At 42.2% G+C, this 23,870-nt stretch overlaps 1 protein-coding gene across 5 annotated transcripts in view; it reads right to left on the reverse strand.

The window, feature by feature from the left end:
• Positions 1-23,870, reverse strand: part of NF2 (neurofibromin 2) — a 93,489-nt gene that overhangs the window by 44,118 nt on the left and 25,501 nt on the right. For all 5 annotated transcript variants that reach the window (XM_017499663.2, XM_017499662.2, XM_017499661.2 and 2 more), the window contains exons 2-4: positions 11,114-11,239; positions 8,605-8,727; positions 6,163-6,246 (exon numbers count right to left, since the gene is read on the reverse strand). In XM_017499663.2, coding sequence (XP_017355152.1) covers positions 6,163-6,246; positions 8,605-8,727; positions 11,114-11,239 — 333 coding nt within the window. The remainder of the gene's footprint in view (positions 1-6,162; positions 6,247-8,604; positions 8,728-11,113; positions 11,240-23,870) is intronic.

Consider the following 23,870-nt stretch of genomic DNA (forward strand, 5'->3'; position numbering starts at 1 on the left):
AAAAAAAAAAAGTATACAATTCAGTGGTTTTTAGTATATTCAGAATGTTGTACAACCATCACCACTATCTAATTCCAGAACATTTCCATCACCCCAAAAAGAAATCCTGTACACACTAGCCATCACTCCTAATTTCTTTTTTTAACCTTTGTAAGTTATAATTTTATTTTTTTAATTTTTAATTTTTGTGGGTACATAGCAGGTATATATGTATTTGTGGGATACATGGGATGTTTTGATCCAGGCATGCAATGTGAAATAAGCACATCTTGAAGAATGGGGTAGCCATCCCTTCAAGCATTTATCCTTTGTGTTACAAACAATCCAATCATGTCCTAGTAGTTATTCCTTCTTCCTTTCCCCGGCAAACACTAAATCTACTTTCTGCCTCTATGGATTTGCCTATTCTGGACATTTCATATACAGGTAAGTGGAAGCATAAAATATGTGGCCTTTTGTGTCTGGCTTTTTTTTTTTCTTTGCTTCACATTACTTACATTTTAAATGTTCTTATTCTTAGGCCGGGCGCGGTGGCTCCCGCTTGTAATCCCAGCACTTTGGGAGGCCGAGGCGGGTGGATCGCAAGGTCAAGAGATCGAGACCATCCTGGTCAACATGGTGAAACCCCATCTCTAATAAAAATACAAAAATTAGCTGGGCATGGTGGCGCACGCCTGTAGTCCCAGCTACTCAGGAGGCTGAGGCAGGAGAATTGCTTGAACCCAGGAGGCGGAGGTTGCGGTGAGCCGAGATCGTGCCATTGCACTCCAGCCTGGCTAACAAGAGCGAAACTCCATCTCAAAAAAAAAAAAAAAAAAAGTTCTTATTCTTTAACCCAGTTATGCCATGTCTTGGTATCTATTATAGAAAAATATTATTCATATATGCCCAAAGATACATATTTAAGGATGTCCACTGCATTTGTTTCACCAATAGAAAAACAACAGAAAGAAAAACAAACATAAATATCTACCAATAAAGATATATTTAAATAATCCAGTCCCTCCTTTCTATGAAATACTGTTCAGCAGTTAAATGAAAATGAGGTGGGGCCAGGTACAGGTGCAGTGATTCATGCCTGTAACCCCTGCACTATAGGAGGCTGAGGCTGGCAGAGAGCTTGCGCCCAGGTGTTTGAAACCTGCCTGGGCAACAAGGGGAAACCCTGTCTCTACAAAAAACACAAAAATTAGCAGGGCATCCACTGAGGCCGAGGTGGGAGGATCGCTTGAGCCTGGGAGACAGAGGTTGCAGTGAGCGGAGATTGCACCACCTGGGCAACAAAGAGACTGTTGTCTCAAAAAAAAAAACGAAGTGGGTCTATCTATTGTGGCAGTTTTAAGAGAAAAGGATGTGTGTGCAGGGGTTCCTCTGGAGTAGCCACCTAGAACAGCCGGCAATGTGTCTCCTCACTTCCACCAGCCCCTTCCACACTTGGTGCTCTACAGACATGCCTGTTTCACAATCCCGTTGGCAGGTAAATGAGCACCAGCAATGCAGTTACCCAATCTTATGGGATTGAAATGTTGCCTTATTGTTGCTTTTTCTTTTTCTTGATTACTTGTGAGATGAAGTATCTTTTGTATTTGCTAGCCGTTCTTGTTTTCTCTTCTATAAAGTGCCCGTTCATATCCCATTCATACCGTTTGTCTTTCTCTTATTAACTTAAAATTTTTTTATATTTGGTTTCACCTCTTTTGTCAATTCTATGCAATTCTACTTCTAGACACCTAACTTTTTTTTATTACTTTATTTATTTGTTTATTTTGAGATGGAGTCTCACTCTCACTCTATTTCCCAGGCTGGAGTGCAGTGGTGCGATCTCTGCTGTCTGCAACCTCTGCCTCTTGGGTTCAAGGGATTCTCCTGCCTCGGCCTCCCAAGTAGCTGGGGCTATAGGCACCCGCCAACACGCCTGGCTATTTTTTGTTTTCATTTATTTATTTATTTTTGTAGACACCTACCCTAAGGGAAAAAAGCTTTTGCACATGTACATAAGGAATCACAAAAGGATCTTCAGTTGAGCACTGTTTATATAACAGGGAAAAAGTGGAAACAAACGACCTCTTCCTCAGAAGGGGAATAGATATCAGTGGTTACCATATAGCAGCTAAAATCAATGAGCTACATCTATAAACACAACATGGATACATCTCAAAGCAGATGCTGAGTGTAAGGAAAAATATCAATCTGTAAAAGGATATGAAAAGAAGGGATATGCAGAGCATAGCACCATTTAATCAACTTTTACCTCCTGGATATTTTTAAATCAGTCAGTCTCCATCCAACTAACCACCTGACGTGTGAACCTAATATTCTCTCACCAGGACAACTATCACAGCCTTCTAATGGGTCCCCCTGTTTCCAAAGTTGTCTCATTCCAATCTGTCCATCACACAGCCATTACAGGATCTATCTAAAATATAAACCCTTCACTGCATCACCCACAGGATAAAGTTAAGACCTTTTTATGATCTGATTTCCTGCACACCTCTCCAGCCTCAACTCTTGCCACTCCCTATCTATACTTCACACATACTCAATTTTCTAACTCAATTGTATTTTGGCACTCTCTCCCTGATTTGCACTAAAGAGTACTAAGAAACACTAAGCCTCCCCTCCCACAATTCCTTTCTCTTTTCTGATCACTAGGAGTCTTTCTCTCCTAAGTCATTTTTAATTAAGAACACATTTCCAACACCAAATGGTCAATATACAATCCAACAGGTGACTTAAACATTGCAAGATGGTTTAGTGTGTCATGAGATTGTACCAAAAAAACCCTGCCTATACTTTTTTTTAAAATGTATTTGAGGCCGGGTGCGGTGGCTCAAGCCTGTAATCCCAGCACTTTGGGAGGCCGAGGCGGGTGGATCACGAGGTTAAGAGATCGAGACCATCCTGGTCAACATGGTGAAACCCCGTCTCTACTAAAAACACAAAAAATTAGCTGGGCATGGTGGTGCGTGCCTGTAATCCCAGTTACTCAGGAGGCTGAGGTAGGAGAATTGCCTGAACCCAGGAGGCGGAGGTTGCGGTGAGCCGAGATTGCGCCATTGCACTCCAGCCTGGGTAACATGAGTGAAACTCCGTCTCAAAAAAAAAAAAAAAAAGTATTTGAGATGGAGTCTTGCTCTGTTGCCCAGGCTGAAATGCAATGGTGCAATCTCAGCTCACTGTAGCCTCCTCCTGGGTTCAAGCAATTCTTCCGTCTCAGCCTCCCAAGTAGCTGGGACTAGCGGTGCACACCACCACACCTGGCTAACTGTTGTATTTTTAGTAGAGATGGGGTTTCACCATATTGGTCAGGCTGGTCTTGAACTCCTGACCTGAGGTGATCCATCCACCTTGGCCTCCCAAAGTGCTGGGATTACAGGTGTGAGCCACTGTGTCCAGCCCCTGCTTATACTTTTGATTCAAACATAACTCAAATATGGTTCTTGTTAACTGAACCATGTGATGAGTATTTGTATTTATACTTTGAGGGTAATTGTTTCTTTATGCTTTGGAATTAACTATGTCTACATCATTCCAACAGCTGAAATACTGTAATGAATACATTTGTGCATAATTACATTCCATGTGTTAATGAGCTCAATTTGCTTTCCCCTCCATACTTCTAAAGTTCCTTTCTGTTTCAGAAAGGTTGTGGAAGTAAACAAATTGAATATAACGGAAGGAACCAGTATCACTTACTGAAAAACTTAGATAAACACGATCATATAAAGGAAATTAGCCTTTAGTGAAAGGCAGTGCTTGCTACCCAAAGACTTCCCTCATGCCAGACAGTGAAAAGGCAAGGGCAAAGTGCTAACTTAGGCAGCCTGGACACCAGGGTTCCCATCCCAGCTCTACCCATTCTGTTTGGCCTGAAATCCTCTCCATCGAGAAGTAGGCTATAAATTTCACAAAAATAGACTTAACTAAAAGTACTGTGAGTTTGGACAAATCACAAATCCTTTCTGAGCCTTAAATTCCTCATCTGCAAAACAGGCATAATACTCTCAAACCTTAGCTTCCAGAAAGGTTACACTGAGTTTCATACAAAATATTCATTTGAATTGCTTTGCTAAAACCATAAAACACTATGGGCATGTAAGATCTTATTAATAATTAATGAGATATCCTTTTAATATGTACCAGCAGTCCTAGAAACTGGAAGCATGACAGAGTAAGCCTTAGTTTCCCAAATGAAGACTTTAAGCCATAGATTACCTTTATTTGTAAGATCCTTAAAATTTACACCAGAAAAAAGTTAGAACATCCTCCTCCATGTGAGCCACATATGTTGTCTGTGAATCACTTTCATCTCCAAATTAGTAGGATCCAAATTAGCAGGGCTTTCCTACAGTGAAATCTGTTTAAGCAAACATCTGCTGGTTCCCTGAAAAGGGATTTTTTTTTTCTACAGGTGGCCTTTGAATTTGTGGCCCAAAATCCATGGAAAGAAAATGTAGCCTTTGAGATGGAAGCCCTTCAAAGAGAGGTAGTGTCCTTGAGAGCCTGGGTCTCCCCTCGCCGGGGAGAAAGCTTGCGAAAAGAAACCAGGAAGTGCTCGGATTTAATCAAAGTACCAATGACCGCTTCATCACTGTCAGGGCGATACTGATTGAAAGGACGTATTTTTCCTGTTACTAAAATTCTTGATCAAAGCATAAAAGGAAGCATATGTTTTAGTTGAATGACGGCCCATTTTCTGTTTTCTCAATTACTTACTTTTCAGGGAAGTAGAATATTGGACACACAAAATGCAATCCTAAAGCCATGAATTCTGCCTTTCTGCCCTTAGCTTTACCCAAGATTTTGTGAATGACCTTGGGCAAATCACTGAGAGCAGATACTTGCTTTAGTGCCTGCAACAACGAGATGGTCAACAACTTCCACTGTTCCTCCCACCCCGGGCCTAGTGAATACTCAGCAAATGTTACGTGAGCCATCAAATGATTAAGTTGACTCTGGTGCCTCTATTGGCCTGACCAGCATGTATAGCCCTTTTTACCCTGCAAATGACACAGTTCCTTCCTAGCTTTGATCTGAAATTGCATTAAGCTACCCCAAAAACTGAGCTAAGAGTATTTTATTAATTTTCCTAACCTTATAGGGAAATGGCTTCATGAACACCTATAATTAAAAAGAAAAGTAAGTGAAAAAATTATGTTTTAAAATCACACAAGTAAGGCCAGGCATGGTGGCTCACACCTGTAATACCAGCACTTCGGGAGGCCAAGGTGGAAGGATCACTTAAGCTCAGGAGTTCGAGACCAGCCTGGGCAACATAGTGAGATCTCGTCTCTATAAAAATAGAAATAAAAAATAGATAAAATAAAATCACAGAAGTAATCTAAGTGTCCCAATTCTGGGGACAACATCTTGTGTTCTGGTGAAAAGCAGGGAGCAGGGGAACCAAGATAAGGTGATATATGACTGAAGTAAGAAATATGAGGGACAGGAAACATCCTGGCTGACCCTCTCATTGGTCTTGTCAAAAAAAAAGGTCTCTAGTGATTTAACGGAAGTAAACGATTTTGAGCTAACCAGACAGCTCAACTGGGCCCGGTAGGCCGCAGCACCGCAGTGCTCAGTCACATGGACAGCTAGCATATCAGGCAGGGGCAGATGAAGCAGGGCATTCTCTGAGGGTATAGCGTAGTGTCCACACACAGGGTAGCTGGTTCTCAAATGAGTTTGGATGAGGACCTGGGCCTTTCTGACTAAAAGGCCATGTCTGACTAAAATTGGAGACTATAAATTCATTTCTTCCTGGCTAATAAAAAGGTTGTACCACCTGGTTGAGTTTATGGTTTAAAAAAAAAAAAGAAAAAAGTTTGTCCAGTAAATGTCATAAACCGCATATGCATAATGAGAGACATAGAAAATTCATCTGTCTGAATAAATTTTCTTAGAATGAATTCTAATTAATTAGAATGATACTTATAATTTGTGCACAGGGGATACACACAGACACACACACACACACATACACGATTATATAAACACTGGAACAGCGACAGTGGTTCTCCCAAGTCCACAAGTACCATAACATCTCACTTTCTGGGGCAAGTCTCTCTGAAGCACAGAAAACCCAAAGAAAGAGAAGATAGGAGTGATCCCATGACCCAAATTAACCCCCAGGAAGAATACATTTCTCTTCTTTGGGCCTACCTTGGCCTGGACGGCGTAAGAAGCCAGGAGCACAGAAGCCTCGGGAGGGCAGTAGATCTTTTCATCTAAAATCTGCTTCTTTACCTGAAAGGACCAACAAGGGAGATATGATCCTGTGTGTGTGGAAGTGAGGTGTGTAGGCTGATCACAACAGACAGCTGCAGGGCGTTCTAATGAGGGCTGCCAGAGCAGCCTGTTCATGATTTTCTGACAAAGAGTACAATTTTTTTTTTACTGATGCGGACAGGTGGAGAGTTCAGTCACAGTAGTTACTGGTATGATGGCTACGCATAAAAACCCCTTATCCCTTCTCTTCATGACCAATGCTGAAGAGTAAAAACAGTCTCTGTAGTTACAATAGAGGCTGACATCTGGGCTATAACAGAGCGCCATGAACCCAAGAAGTGTCAAGAGTAGCTCTGGGGGTGACTACAGCCTCGGCCCCTTTGAATACACACAGCCCCAGAGGAAATGGATTTACTTTTAAGTATTAACACAAGACAAAAGTCACCAAGGCTACTGAGTTATGACTGCAGAAAAAAACCATCACTTTCAGTGTGCTGCTCTAAGGGAAAAGGAAGCAATAAAATTTGATCGATTCAACTTTTAAGCACACGTGAGGTCCAGGAAATATAATTCTTAAGCCATAATGTTGAATTAACATATTTCATTGCACTTAATTTTCTTAGAATGGTGCAACTTGGGATGTTCCAGACATAGACGCAAGAGAACTGAATGATGTGGGGGGCACTGAAATAAACACAACAGGAAAGCCAGCTCTCCTCTCACAGATGTCAACAGTCACTAAATTCATAAAAGCGGTAAATTTTGCCTTGCTCAGTCATAAAAATGCCTTCACATTTCAGTATAGGGGAAAATCAAGCCAAAGTCACACAAGAGACAGGCAGTGCTTCCAAGAAAGCCATTTCTATAACATTAGGGCGTTCTGGGACCTAGGAATCTTTATGTGCTTTCATTCAAACATAAAAATTCTTCTCAGGTTTTAAAAGTGATTTTACATTCTTTAAAGAGAAAACAAAACCTGAGATGTTTCTGAAGCAGTGCAACTTTCTAATCCCTTGGTTTCATTTCCAAAGAGAAGGGGGAAAGAGCAACACTATAGAAAAACTGAAAAAGCATCCCCCCACTTTTGTTTTTTGAGACAGAGTTGTGCTCTTGTTGCCCAGGCTGGGGTGCAATGGCGCAATCTTGGCCCACCACAACCTCCACCATCCGGGTTCAAGCAATTCTCCTGCCTCAGCCTCCCAAGTAGCTGGGATTATAGGCATGCGCCACCAAGTCTGGATAATTTTTGTATTTTTAGTAGAGATGGGGTTTCTCCATGTTGGTCAGGCTGGTCTAAAACTCCCAACCTCAGGTGATCCGCCCACCTCAGCCTCCCAAAGTGCTGCGATTACAGGTGTGAGCCACCACACCCAGCCTAAGAGCGTCCCTTTGACCTGAAAATGTCAGAAATAAATTTGTCACCTTTTATACACACACACACACACACACACACACACACATACATCTTTTTAAAAAAGAAATTATTTAGTGGATTTTATTATATTTAACTTAACATTTGCTGAACACAATATACTGAAGCTGAAATTAATTACAGGAGGGCTACGTGACGAACTACACATCTATCTCTTGGAAATCTAATGCCATCTTTCACATTACTGAAACCTTTGAGCATGCAAATAACCCCAGTGCCAATCACTGCAGCTGGCCATGAAACTGGGGAGCCACTCTGACCCTCAGTAAGAACATAAGTGAAACTGATAAGATTTTCATCCTCAGACTAATTCTCCTCCCTACGCCTCTGGATGGTCAAGCTGTAATTATGAATTTCCTAATTTCTTCAATTTGGTTGGACAATTACTTATGGAATGCCTACTGTGTACTTAATGATCCTTGCCTTTAAGGGGCTTACAATCTAATGAGGAAGTAAGGGATAAACAGCACAATTAGAGACACAGTGTAGCATGAAGCATGGCGTCTGAAGTACCACATACAGGGAACAAACCAAGTGTCACTGGAGCACTGAAGCCCTCTCTTAATGAGAGCAGATTTTAAACTTTTGGAAGAACTACTGCTTTATAAGACTCTCTCTTCAGCCTTCCTTTGAAAATATCAAGTACTTTTAAGTTAGCTAGAAGAAAACAGGATCCATTTTCAAGGAGGTTTTAAGTTAGGTAGCTACTTGTATCTATTCTTCACCATCACACCTTTGCAATTTCATCTGACACCAATTTTCATCACTCACGTATAGTTCTGTTCTGAACTTTCTTTTTTCCATTACAGAACCAAAGGGGCTGACTTTCCAGAGGTAGAATATTTTTGCACTACAAAGGTGTTTGTGGTCAACTCCGAGGTCGACTTTGCAATCACTCTTGGGCATGTTCTCTCATAATTATGGGGTAGCCTGGACTGATGTACCTGCAAGAAGAATAAATGCTGTGTGATCTCCTGAACCAGCTCCTCTTCGGCATTCTCAGGATAAAATTTGGCCAGGAAGTGAAAGGTGACTGGTTCTTCCTTTGAAACATCATGCTCCAGCACCTGCAGAATTGCAGAGCAAAAGACAAACACACTGTATTGGCACTTCTTCCTCCTGTGCTACCCTCAGAGAAGCTTTCTCAAGGCGTGCATTAAATTTTTTTCCCATTAAATTTATCACCTTTCCCAAAAGTTGTGATGCTACAGTTTGAAGCATTCACAAAGTCATCTATAACAAGAGGTAATATTCACTTCCCATGGTGTTTCTGAATCAAATTAATCAACAGCCCCAAGAAGTCAGCAGAGCTAGAATTAAGGCATAAATGTTCTCAGGGCCACAGAAATCGTTAAAAAACAGAAATTTATCACTCTATCTTGGGCACTGTCCTTTATGGTAGGCAGAAGGTGTTTTCATTATCTGAAGTAGTGGAATCTTCCTTTATTCTTTTTTCTTGCTGCCTACTGTCAACATTTAGGTCCATGTTGGAATATAGCTTAGAGGGCTGGGCACGGTGGCTCACACATGTAATCTCAGCAATCTGGGAGGCCAAGGCGGGTGGATCACCTGAGGTTAGGACTTTGAAACCAGGCTAGACAACATGGTGAAACCCCATCTCTACTAAAAATACAAAAAAGTAGCTGGGTGTGATGGTGGATACCTGTAATTCCAGCTACTTGGGAGGCTGAGGCAGGAGAATCTCTTGAACCCGGTAGGTGGAGGTTGCAGTGAGCCGAGATCATGCCATTGCACTCCAGCTTGGGCAACAAGAGTGAAACTCCGTCTCAAGGTAAAAAAGAATATAACTTAAAAATTATGAACTAGATCATTATGAAATCATCTAAACAGTGGCCAGGTGTGGTGGCTCACACCTGTAATCCCAGCACTTTGGGAGGCCAAGGTGGGCAGATCACGAGGTCAGGAGCTCAAGACCAGCCTGACCAACATGGTGAAACCCCATCTCTACTAAAAATGCAAAAATTAGCTGGGCGTGGTGGTGCATGCCTGTAATCCCAGCTACTCAGGAGGCTGGGGCAGGAGAATCTCTTGAATCCGGGAGGTAGAGGCTGCAGTGAGCCAAGATTGCACCACTGCACTCCAGCCTGGGCAACAAGAGCAAAACTCCACGTCAANTTAGAGATGATGAACTAGATTGTTATAAAATCATCCAAACATTAAGTAAGCAATAGAAGTAAAATGTGTTCACCATGGCAACTCTTTGTTTCAAGAAACCTCCAGAGATGCCCCACAAAATACTTTGAGTACAGTCTGTAAACACTGCCTGTAATCTTCAAACAATTCCTTCCACCCCTGTAAAGCTTGAACCATCTGCTCTCCAGAGTGAATTTCAAGACATAAACACGCCATGTGACAGGCTACAAGGCTCCATTAACATGTGTCATAATGTATTTCCTTTGAGCAGCAATTCCATGGCTCCTGATGCCCCCAGTCTAATAACCATTTGGCCAACACTCAGCTATGATTAAAATTCACTTTGCTAAGAATCATGAAAAAGATACAAAAAGTTTTGCTGTTTTTGACACATAACTCCATGCTTCTGTCCAAATTCTAGATGGCAATGCCAAGGAAATTCAAAATCTGGTCTATGACACCCTCACTGACAACGGCACCCAGTGGCACTTAGATGCTCACGATCATTGGGAATTACCACTGAACTTACAACCAGCAGGGATTCCAATGTGAAGATTTAGATTACCGTGTACATATGTGAACACAATTTAAACACTTAAGCTTTGAGTCAAACTAGTAAAAAAAAAAAGAAAAAGAAAAAAAGGGAGGCTTTCATTGTTTATCATGCTCAGGTAGGCAACTGCTGGGGCCACAATTTGGGGTAAGAATCAGACATTGACTTGTTCCCTTAGGCAATTTCCATTTCCAAGCCACACTAAAATTGCCAGGAGCCCAGTTTTCTTTACCATGCTTCAGAAGCTCCTGAGAATGCTGAGGACAAAATGGACATTCTTTCACCCTGGGGACCAGGCACTCTCTATTTCTTAGATAATATTAATGATTAATTCATGTTGGACTGATGTTTCTCAAAAAGACTTTTAAAAATTCCCTAAAGAACACAAGCCCCAATACTCTCTCAAAGACATAAATTGGTTATTTTTAAGTATAAGAAGATAACAGTAATTTTTAGTTATAAAGTGAAAGGCATAAAGCCAGAAGCAATGAGGCTGGTAACAGTGGGTAAAGAAGCCAGAACCAGCAACAGTCTAATCCTGGTAACTTCTGCTTGCCCAGGAGAGCCTGTGAGGAGTAGGAAACTGGCAGCATCTGCAGGTCCTGCTTTCTGCATGACTTAATTCAGGAATGTGCCCCCTTCTCTACTATACAGCTACAGCGCCCCAGTGATGAGCTAAGAGCCTGCTCAGGGAAAAACTGGAAAGCACACGTCAGCCCCACCGGTTTCTCGAGTTCCAGCCCAACCTTCTTGTCCATTTTGAGCCAGGCCACTGTGTCCTTGATTGTATACTGCAGTCCAAAGAACCAGGTTTCTCGAAGCCCCAGCGTCCGGCACACCAAATCAAATAGGTCCTTCCCTTTCCACTTCATCTGCAATAACAAACCAATGGGGAAGGACACTGTGAGCAAAAATCATAATCCACTTACACAAAAACCTTTTCTCTGCACTCTCCACTCTCAGATTCCAAAACGTGGGGATGACACTAAGAGAGCTGATGAGGACTGAATTCCTAAATAATTTTAAAGCTTCCCTCACAAACCCTTGAGTGGGAAAATACCAATTAGAGCTTAATGGCTTAATCACTGCAAAGCATACACAATATCTCCCTTGGACAGTTCCTCACGGATCTTAACATCCCCAAAGCTGCTAATTTAGGAAAGCTGGTAAATAAGCATCCTCATTTAGGAGAGTCTAGCCTCTTAAGTTAACCCGGGGAGATGGCCAGCTTCAAGGCACATTCATTTCCTTTAAATTTTTTTTAATCATGAATTTGCCCTTTGATAAAAGGCTAGTGCTCCTTTAAATTAAGACAGGTTTTACCACAATTTTTTTTTCTTTGAGACGGAGTCTCACTCTGTCATTCAGGCTGGAGTGCAGTGGCACGGTCTTGGTTCACTGCAACCTCTGCTTCCTGGGTTCAAGCAATTCTCCTGCCTCAGTCCCAGCCTATAGCTGGGACTACAGGCATGGGCCACCACACTCAGTTAATTTTTTTTTTTTTTTTTTGTGATGGGGGTTCACCATGTTGGTCAGGCTGGTCTAAAACTCCCAACCTCAGGTGATCCGCCCACCTCAGCCTCCCAAAGTGCTGCGATTACAGGTGTGAGCCACCACACCCAGCCTAAGAGCGTCCCTTTGACCTGAAAATGTCAGAAATAAATTTGTCACCTTTTATACACACACACACACACACACACACACACACATACATCTTTTTAAAAAAGAAATTATTTAGTGGATTTTATTATATTTAACTTAACATTTGCTGAACACAATATACTGAAGCTGAAATTAATTACAGGAGGGCTACGTGACGAACTACACATCTATCTCTTGGAAATCTAATGCCATCTTTCACATTACTGAAACCTTTGAGCATGCAAATAACCCCAGTGCCAATCACTGCAGCTGGCCATGAAACTGGGGAGCCACTCTGACCCTCAGTAAGAACATAAGTGAAACTGATAAGATTTTCATCCTCAGACTAATTCTCCTCCCTACGCCTCTGGATGGTCAAGCTGTAATTATGAATTTCCTAATTTCTTCAATTTGGTTGGACAATTACTTATGGAATGCCTACTGTGTACTTAATGATCCTTGCCTTTAAGGGGCTTACAATCTAATGAGGAAGTAAGGGATAAACAGCACAATTAGAGACACAGTGTAGCATGAAGCATGGCGTCTGAAGTACCACATACAGGGAACAAACCAAGTGTCACTGGAGCACTGAAGCCCTCTCTTAATGAGAGCAGATTTTAAACTTTTGGAAGAACTACTGCTTTATAAGACTCTCTCTTCAGCCTTCCTTTGAAAATATCAAGTACTTTTAAGTTAGCTAGAAGAAAACAGGATCCATTTTCAAGGAGGTTTTAAGTTAGGTAGCTACTTGTATCTATTCTTCACCATCACACCTTTGCAATTTCATCTGACACCAATTTTCATCACTCACGTATAGTTCTGTTCTGAACTTTCTTTTTTCCATTACAGAACCAAAGGGGCTGACTTTCCAGAGGTAGAATATTTTTGCACTACAAAGGTGTTTGTGGTCAACTCCGAGGTCGACTTTGCAATCACTCTTGGGCATGTTCTCTCATAATTATGGGGTAGCCTGGACTGATGTACCTGCAAGAAGAATAAATGCTGTGTGATCTCCTGAACCAGCTCCTCTTCGGCATTCTCAGGATAAAATTTGGCCAGGAAGTGAAAGGTGACTGGTTCTTCCTTTGAAACATCATGCTCCAGCACCTGCAGAATTGCAGAGCAAAAGACAAACACACTGTATTGCCACTTCTTCCTCCTGTGCTACCCTCAGAGAAGCTTTCTCAAGGCGTGCATTAAATTTTTTTCCCATTAAATTTATCACCTTTCCCAAAAGTTGTGATGCTACAGTTTGAAGCATTCACAAAGTCATCTATAACAAGAGGTAATATTCACTTCCCATGGTGTTTCTGAATCAAATTAATCAACAGCCCCAAGAAGTCAGCAGAGCTAGAATTAAGGCATAAATGTTCTCAGGGCCACAGAAATCGTTAAAAAACAGAAATTTATCACTCTATCTTGGGCACTGTCCTTTATGGTAGGCAGAAGGTGTTTTCATTATCTGAAGTAGTGGAATCTTCCTTTATTCTTTTTTCTTGCTGCCTACTGTCAACATTTAGGTCCATGTTGGAATATAGCTTAGAGGGCTGGGCACGGTGGCTCACACATGTAATCTCAGCAATCTGGGAGGCCAAGGCGGGTGGATCACCTGAGGTTAGGACTTTGAAACCAGGCTAGACAACATGGTGAAACCCCATCTCTACTAAAAATACAAAAAAGTAGCTGGGTGTGATGGTGGATACCTGTAATTCCAGCTACTTGGGAGGCTGAGGCAGGAGAATCTCTTGAACCCGGTAGGTGGAGGTTGCAGTGAGCCGAGATCATGCCATTGCACTCCAGCTTGGGCAACAAGAGTGAAACTCCGTCTCAAGGTAAAAAAGAATATAACTTAAAAATTATGAACTAGATCATTATGAAATCATCTAAACAGTGGCCAGGTGTGGTGGCTCACACCTGTAATCCCAGCNTCCTAGCTACTTGGAAGGCTGAGGCAGGTGAATCACTTGAACCCAGGAGGCAGAGGGTGCAGTGAGCCAAGATCATGCCACTGCACTCCAGCCTGGCAACAGAGCAAGACTCCATCACAAACACACACACACATACACACACACACACACACACACACACACACACACACACAAATTTTAGGGTTTAGAGATTTGCTATGAAAAGCAAGAAGAGAAAAATAAGTTAGACCTCTGATATCTGATTGGCTTTTGCTAAAACCTGATTCCACAGGGGAGTTTTCAAGTAGGCTTTTTAACACATATGAATGAACAGTGGGTTCTCTACAAGGTACTCAACAGGAAAGCCCATCCCTTCTCTGTGTTTGCAGTCAAAGTCAAGCCGAGCAGCAACCTAGATGAAGAATATCAGGACCGCAGCAGACTAGTAGCTGAGATGCACGCTGGCTTTTACATTTTAGCAGGGCTGTTTGTCCCATCAGTCCTTCAGGCTCTGCCCTGTCTCCTCTCTGACTATAGTGGGGCCACCGGAACACTATAAAGATTGAGGTCTTTAGAGATTGTTTTTGAGAAGAATAAAAGAAAATGATGAGTTTTATTTTTAAAAGATGATCTCCTTCCTCCTTTTTAAAGCTGAGTAATGGGCACATCCATTTCCCATCTCCCAGTTTGACAATAGGACAAAGTGTTTTTCAATTCACCACAAGTTTTAATTCCTACAGGCAGACTTCGCTGAAGAAATGTTATTTTGGAAAACTAGAAGCTTCACGATGCTGATTATCCTCTTGTCGCTATTTTAAGGCTGCTCCAGTATATAAATTATAAATGACTACCTTGCTACAAGATAATGTAACACTAAAGAACAGGCATTAACTCAGAAAAGTTAAACACCCAAGGGCTGGGAAGATCAAGGTAACGATTCCCAATCTGCCATAACTCATGGTCATGGCTGGGCCAGGCTTTGGCAAGAAGGGGCTGTCTGCAAGTGGGATGCGCAGTGCATAGAAACAAAAGCTGCCAAGGGAATGATGAGTGAATTTCCTGACTTGGGAGTTTAAATTATCCAGCATAAAACTGTATTAATGCAGTTTTCCTGTATTCCCTTCCACTGTTTTTAAAATGCAAAACTGTCTTTGTTGAAGGCAGAAAGACAATGTATTTGTCCCCTTGGCACCTGCAATACAGTGAGGAGAAATACATAAACTCTGACACTAATTCGGAATGTTCTACTTAGATTAACTTTGACATGAAGAATCATGGACTGTCAAGAGCTGGAAATGAGCATGAGTAATTACCTAATGTAGACTCATCCTCTTTTTGTGCAAATAAGGAAACTAAGTCACAGGATTCTTTGGCAGCTGCCAAAGCACACACTGGCCTCTTTCATGGTGATCTAACATAGGCACACCGCAGACCCTAGAGTGCCTCTTTTCCTGTTCTGTGGGGTCCCTTTGTTCTTGCTGTCCAGCACTCCCTAGACACCTTTTCCAGTAAGTAACCAGTGTTTGAAACAAAATCCATTCTCAGAAGAGTCAGATATTGCTCATTTACAGCTCAATGTGAATTAAAGTCTCTGTTAGCTCCCACTTATTCTTTCAACAAGTATTACAGGGCACATCCTACACGCCAACCAACGTTAGACACTGATGCTACAAAATGGTGGAAGCAGTGTTTTGCAGGAGAAACAGGCAAGACCTAGGTCAGAGAACGCTTTCAAGAGCTGGTGAGAGTTAGATGTAGGAGAGAAGGAAATGAGTCTTTTTTAAAAATTACGCTTTTTACAGGAAACTGCAAGTCATCTGGAAGAGCTGAAACAGATAGGAGGTGGCATGGTGGGAATGGGGATCCATGTGGGACCAGGTGGCTCAACTTCAGGCAAAAGCCAGAGAGTCTTTGAAGACCCTTGAGCAGAGGAGTCATAGGCTCCAATCTGCGTTCTGGATGCGCTGTGACAACAGGGTGGAGTAGGAGTTGAAAGGAGCCCTGGATCAAGAAGGCCAGAAAGTAGGCCAGCCCTTGACATAGGAAGGCAGTGGAAGGGAGAGAAGGCAGCCTGAGAAGAAGAAAAGAGGCAGAGTCACAGAACAGAAGCAGAGGAGATAGAATCAAGAGGGACACCTGTGTGTCTGGCTTGAGTACCAGGTGGTTTCACTAAAGGAGAGATGGAATGGAGGAGAAAGAGCAAATCTGGCAGGGACAGCTGAGCAATTAAGTCTTAGACGGGATGAGTGAAGGTGCCTGTGGAAACCAAGTAAACACATGCAAACATATTTGATTTAAAGTCCTAATTCCACTTACAAAACAAAATGTTGTCTTTAAGCAATTAAGAAGTTTTTCTGTTTGATTAAACCTAACCTCAACATGTTGTTACCTGCCTCAGTTTCCACTGTTCAACATGCCCTTCCCCAAATACATGAGGTTTGCTCGCTCTTCCTAATTTGGGTTTCTACTTCCTTAAAAACAAGTGCCATGGTCACAGTTGCTCTGGGTGGTTCTCAGGACGCCCTGGGGAAAGAGGTCTTGGGGAGTGGACAGGGCTTCCAGGTGCCGGCCAACTCGCCGGAATATGACCTAGCTCATCTTCAGCGTCATCACTCATCCACTCACTGTCCTCTGAACATCTCCCGAGGCTACAGGTGCCTCAGCACAAGGGTAGTATTAGTCTCTTTATTCTCCCCACAGTGACCAGGCAAGTGTATACATACAAGACATGGCAAGTGAACACACACACTGTGTCCAAGCACAGCCCAAGGTGAAGGGGACAAATGGGGAATAAGAGACAAGTCTCTACTCTCAGAGGTGTAGGATATGAACCAGCTGGGAGCAGATCATCACCTCCTTCACCGCACACATAAAAACCCCAGGAGTGGGTTTTCAGCACTACAACACTTGTGAGAACCACAACAGGGACACCCAGGGGCTGCAGGAACCTCCTATCTTGAACAGGTAGGGAAAGGACATCTACACTGGCTCACAGTAGAAAAGAGGAACCAAGTAAAGACTGGGCTTGGGGAAGAGGGAGCCAGCGGGAAGTATGCTCCAGGCAGAGGGAACAGCATATGCACAGGTCCAGAGGCAAAAAAGAGGTCAGTCGTCCTTACAGGAAATGGGAGTAGGACAGTTCAGTCTGGCTGGAGGATACTGCCGTGTTTTTAAAAGGACCAAAACTACAATCTAAAATCAAGAACAAAAAATAAAATAAAATAAAAAATAAACAAAATCAATTCTTTGTTAACTATCTCTGCCTCTCTCATCTTTAACCAAAAAACACAGAAAGTTATCTGGTGACCATTTTCTCCATTCTCCCAAGTATGGAACACACTAGTACCATTCTAGAAACAGGAGAGAAGTTAAATTGTTACCTAAGATGGACGCTTAATCTTTCCAGGAACTAGTCTAAAAGGAATATAGATAAGTGATAGTTATCTACTATTGGTAGGAATCTCTGCACTGTCACTGTGTGACCTTGGGCATGTGACAGAACTTCCTTGTGCTTTGCAATGGGAATAATAAACAGAACCCATCTTGGCAGATTGATCTAAGGATTAACTGCATTGATACATTTTAAAACCCTATGATAGTGCTTGGCCCATAGCAAATAAATACTCAGTAAGGACCGGTTATTGTTAATTGAAACTCTGCCTCCTCTCCTTAGATCCTCAAGTGGCACTGTTTAAGACCTCCATGCCCCGCTTCACACCAAGGATGATGGATGCCAGATCACAAAGGGCACCATCAATTCTCATCAAGCTACCCATATGATCGCTCATTTGACAAACCTTTACCGAGCATCCACTATGTCCTGGTCACTGTGCTCAGCACGGGAGATAAACGATGGATTGAGGACAAGACACTGTCCCTGTTCATGTCTGACAGGGAAGACAGGTAAATGGATCACAAAAATGCAACCCGTAAGTGCTATCAGAACAGGGTGCTGTGGCAACACAACTCGGGCCTGAGTCTCGGGGAGTAAGGTCTTTACTGAGGAGATGCTATCTGAGCTACGTCTTGAAAGCCAGGGGGTAGTTCAGCTGTGGTGAAGGGGCTGACAAGAGCGAGGTCACGCCAGCCAGAGAGAACAGCAGGTCTGCCGCTTGGGTCCAAGCTGTTGCAAAGTGAAGGAATGTTCTTTGCACTTTTCTAGTATCTGACAAACAGCATAATTATCCTATCTGCAGTACTGAATGTTCAATGCAGTACTGAACATGCAGCTTCAGCCGGTGGGTGCGTGTGACAATTCTGACTCTCAACGCTGATTAGGAACCGGGTTGCTTAGTCACTGATTCGGAGCAGCGATGCACCCTGCAACAATACCTGCGGGGCTCCAAGAACCTAGGACTAGTGGGATAAGTCTCATGTTTGTTTTCTTGTTAAAAAATGTCCTTTTTGGATACCTGATGGCACATAAGCCTTTCAGGCCCTGCACTCATGCCACCTGAGGGCCTTTTTGTTACGGTTTATCATTTTTCCTCAACAGGTTGCTAAAAGAACAGCTCCTGGTTCGGATTAAATGTTCATTTAAACCCATCACTTTCCACCCGACCAAACTGTTCAAACTGCTCTGGATCCACCACGGTTCCCTGCCTCATCTCAGCCTAGTGAAGAAGAGAGAAGCTAAGGGGCAGATGCTCATTTTGCAGAAGGAAAGAGAGAGGTGAAGGGAGTGAAAAAGGTGATGGGGAAGACGAAAGGCAGAAAGGAGCACAAATGTGGGCTCCAGTGCCTGGAAGCTCCCCCTCCCAGGCCTCCCCCTCAAGGTGCCCTTCAGGCGTAGAGGCTAACGGGAGGGAGTCTGGAAGTACGATGCTTCTCGCCTTTGTGGCTGTGGTCACCCATTACTTTAACAGGCTGCAGTGCTATTTCATGGATATATACTCGTGCCTGTATCATAGATAGATATGTATGAACTTTATAAACGGGACTAAGTGCTGCCAGCTTGTTATTTTTTTGTAGGAGCTGAATTTATGAGCTTCGCCCAGAGCGAAATGCTTGTAATTTATCAACTTAGAATGTTATAAGTAAACAGCACTAAGCACTTACGCTCCACAGCAGGAACGTAGCTGGAATGCGGTACTTTTGTGCTATAGGAAGCAACCAGCACCAATAGCCTGCAGGACTGGTTGGTGTCTATTAACCAGGAAAGTATCAGGAATAACACCTACTGAACAGCCATCTTGCAACTGGCCAGGCTGAGACTCAACGCTAAAACCGTCATTTGTTTCTCGCTTTGACAGCTGCATTTCTCCCACTGCTTTCTTTGGGACATATAGCCATCAGCAATCGAATCCTGGTATCCGCTGATACAACAGTGCAGGGTAAGAAACCAGACCCATGACGGGAAAAGGCGTCAGTTTGAAAAGGACAACTTTCTTGAAGAAAGTGAACTGAATTTGGCTACTACATATGAAATGCCTAAGTATTAAAACCTACAGAGAAATTTTGGCTTTAAAGAGAAGACTAAAATGCGGAAAAAGCTAAGAGAGAAGCAATATTCCATTTCATAGAGGTCTGTTGGGCTAAACTATCAGCTACACAAAGAATGCTGTTTGACTGGCTGTCTCCTCCGCAGAAAATGAAAGAGAACTGAGGAACTCAGCATTCACTTATCAGTTTCTTCTAATTAGCTCACAAGCTGCCCTAGCATTTGCCGTAAAACTTGTCAAAAGGTTAGCTCCTATACAGATAAAGCAACAAAAGGAGCGGCATCTCCCCAGGCTCAGGACGTGTGCCCCATGTCTGCCATTATTTCAGAAATGGAAAATCAAGGATGATGTGATCTCTCCCTCTCAATTGTTTATTCATAACTGATTTCTGCAGCCATAGCTGGCCTAAGAGAACAGGTTTATAGAAGACTTGAGAATTTAAGATGCTAATGTACCAGATCTAAACCTGAATACAACTTTTGTCTGTTTTGAAAATAGATGCCAAATACCTCAATTTACAAGAAAAACACAATGGAAAAAGTTATAAAAGTAATTTTGCTGTGCAGTAAGTGAATAATAAATTCCATTAAAATCTATTCTGGGGCTGGGCGCAGTGGCTCATGGCTGTAACTCCAGTACTTTGGGAGGCCAAGATGGCCAGATCACCTGAGGTCGGGAGTTTGAGACCACCCTGACCAACATGGAGAAACCCCATTTCTACTAAAAATACAAAATTAGCCAGGCATGGTGGCACATGCCTGTAATCCCAGCTACTCAGGAGGCTTAGGCAGGAGAATCACTTAAACCCGGGAGGCAGAGGTTGTGATAAGCTGAGATTGCACCACTGCACTCCAGTCTGGGCAACAAAAGCGAAACTCCATCTCAAAAAAAAATCTAATCTATTCTGATTAAGCGAAGAAGATAAAAAAGTACAGTAATGTAAGTCTAACATTGATACTCTCAATTCAGGGTATAGTATCACGCACAACAAAACCAGTTCTCGTGTCTCATGGTTAAGCCCCAAAACCATCATGCTATTTCTTTTCACAATTAAAGGATGTACCCCATCTCAGCCATTATTGTCAACATGAGGGGAAAAGAGATCCTCCAAATAGAAATAGACCATAGGTTAACATATGTGAAAAGAAGGGGGAAAAAACAGATCATATCAAAAAGAGAAAGAAAGGGAGGGAGGGGGAGAGAGAAAGAGAGAGACTTGTTTCCTCCACTCTACCAATCCTGAACCCTACATCCTTCATTTAAATCTGGGCAAGATCTCACAAACTTGGAGGCTAGACATGGTGGTTCATGCCTGTAATCCCAGCACTTTGGGAGGCCAAGACAGGCAGATCACAAGGTCAGGAGATCGAGACCATCCTAGTTAACATGATAAAATGCCGTCTCTACTAAAAATGCAAAAAAATTAGCAGGGCGTGGTAGTAAGTGCCTATAGTCTCAGCTACTCAGGAGGCTGAGACAGGAGAATTGCTTAAACCCAGGAGGCAGAGGTTGCAGTGAGCTGAGATCGTACCACTAAAACAAAACGAAAGGAAAACAAGTCAAATTTATTAAAAAAAAAAAAAAAAAAAAAAAAGATACCACAAACTTGAAACCTCCTCTTTATAAAAAACTCTAATCTCTTGCTCTGTCAGTTTCTGCCATAATCAACCACAGCAAGTAATTTTCTTCTCCCACTCCTCCAATCATCTCTGTTATTTTGCTAAATCTATTTAAATTATTGCCTTCAATTATTCATCAATTTCTTCCTCCCTCCTTCAACCAATTACCCTACCATATTACAACCCAGCCCATGTCCTCCCACGTCAGCAAACTTACATGCTTCCATTTATTTGTAACCAGACCTTTCTAAGATCCATTCCTTTGTCTCCCTGCTGTCCACGCCCCCAATACCACATATATGAATCAGTCTGTGTTTATATGTATTGAGAAATTAGGTACTTGTCATTCCCTAAGTTTCCTGTCTTTCCACCAATTCTACAGATCACAAACTCCTTGAAGGCAAGGGTACACACACACACACACACACACACACACACACACACACACACAGAATAAGTCTCCCAGAACCCAGGCAAGTGCTACATAATCTGTGGATACTCCATAAATGCTTGATGCTTGTAGTTGGCTGATGATGTTGATGATGATGATAACTAGATGAGACTTCTGAGTAGAACAGTCTTCTAAATAATGATTGCAATGAAGCAAGAATTTATGACACTCCTTATTAAAATTGTAATTGCATAATTAGGCCTTAAGGTATATATTTTCCCCCTTTGGTAACACATACTGATTTCCACTCTCTAAAAATACCTTGGCAAAGAAATCTAAATCTCAAAGAATCAAGAAAATTTTCCACAGAACAAAGACTGGTAAGAAACAAATCACAGCACCTTGGGAAGCCAGAAAATGGAGCTTTTAAACTCTGATAAGTCTTTCAGAACCAAATGAATTATCGTTTTTCAAGGGAAAAAGGCCTTACACTTGCCTTTCTGGCATCTTTCCTGCTTAAGTGCAGAGCAGTTGTGGGAGCAGCAGGAATCGGCAGGGAGGTCTGTATCCTAGATTCTCTGCCTCAACCACACACAAGTCTATGACTTGGATGTGCCATGCAGCTCAACTGGGCCTCAGTTTCTTCATTGGTAAATCTCTTAGGAGCCATGCAATCACCATATTTTACTATGCAGTAAGCAAAGAAGATTCACTTCAAAGCTGACTTACAGATGACAAAGCAAAAAGAAATAATACGACCATGGTGCTATGAAAGCAATACAGTCCCCCCAAAAGCAAAGACGACAATCTCTATCTTTGGAATTTAGCTCACAACATGAGAACAATCATAGCTCTGTCAAACAGCTATAAAACACCCAAACCCGCTGTGCTGGGTAAGTCACTTAACCTCTTTGGGTCTCAGCTTCCACAATCATCAAGTGGTCTTTCACGGTTAACACCACTCTCTTACTCTATGAGCTTGACATGACTTAAAACCATGTAGCACATTTTGACTGTGACAGTAATTTTCTTTCAAGCTTTTAACATCTCATTGTGTATCTTAAAACCATTTTCAGGGACATAAATGACTTTACCTTTAGTTTATGTGTGGTTTCACATTCTTTTCCCTCATTCAAGGTATGCTATCATATTCCTTACTCAGAATAATCATGAGTTGACTATATAATAATGAACTCTCGCCAGGCGTGGTGGCTCATGCCTGTAATCCCAGCACTTTGGGAGGCTGAGGCAGGTGGATTACCTGAGGTCAGGAGTTCAAGACCAGCCTGGCCAACATGGTAAAATCCTGTCTCTACTAAAAATACAAAAATTAGCCAGGTGTGGTGGTGGGCACCTGTAATCCCAACTACTCAGGAGGCTGAGGCAGAAGAATTGCTTGGACCCGGGAGGCAGAGGTTGCAGTGAGCTGAGATTGCACCATTGCACTCCAGCCTGGGCAACAGAGCAAGACTCCATCTCAAAAAAGAAAAATAATTCTCTGATGTAATAAAATTGGGAATGATAATGCTGCTGAAAAATAGCAGTTTTTATCACAGCATGTTGCTGCTATTCATTAATTGGCAAGGATTACAAATTTGTGATATATTGAGAATAATAATTTTGCAGAGTGCAACAAATAGGAAATAATAGTAAATTCAGCGCAGATAAGGCACAAGGCTAAATTTCAAATGCCTAAACATCAGGTACAACAAGCAGACTATGAAACGCAACTCCTGACTAAGTATCAACCAACTGATTACTCCTCCCTGGACAATGTAAAAACTGTGATCAGTATGCAACAGTGCATTCCTTCCAAAAAGCTCCCAGCACAACAGAGCTAGAGCATAATCCCTTCATATGAACCAACTTCTCTAGAACCCAGACCCTTGCCTGGAAAGAAATTTTGAATATTCTGTTTCAAGCTTGACCTTTTGATTAAGTTTCATGGTCATCATTGACAATAAAACTGACTTTAATAACATTAGAAGGTATAGGCATGAGTGGGTAGGACTGGTAAAAATGTCTGCAGACGGATGAGAACTACTGTGGGCTGAAGACTAACATATTTATGAGACTGATTTAATCTCAAAATCAATATGATTAAGAAGTAGGAAGATGCACTGTTGGTGAATTTAAAACCACAGCATCAGTCAAGATATGTTTAGTAATTACTCCGGGCTTCAGTTTTAAGTTTTATCTGAAAGTCAACCCATCAAAACTATTGAAACAAGAAGACAAAAACTGGCAAGGTGGAGGGGAAAGCTATAAGCAATATAACTCACTCACTAAGAGAAAATTTATATAAATTTTCCAAAGATAGGTCCAAATTTGGCAAAGAAGCAAAAAAGAGAACAGTAGCAAAAGTGTTGGAAGAGAAACAATGCAGTGTCTTTAGAAATGATGCGGTCGGGGCTGGGCGCGGTGGCTCAAGCCTGTAATCCCAGCACTTTGGGAGGCCGAGGCGGGTGGATCACGAGGTCAAGAGATCGAGACCATCCTGGTCA

This window comes from Cebus imitator, unplaced genomic scaffold, assembly GCF_001604975.1.
Source record: "Cebus imitator isolate Cc_AM_T3 unplaced genomic scaffold, Cebus_imitator-1.0 Scaffold258, whole genome shotgun sequence".
NCBI lineage: Eukaryota > Metazoa > Chordata > Mammalia > Primates > Cebidae > Cebus > Cebus imitator.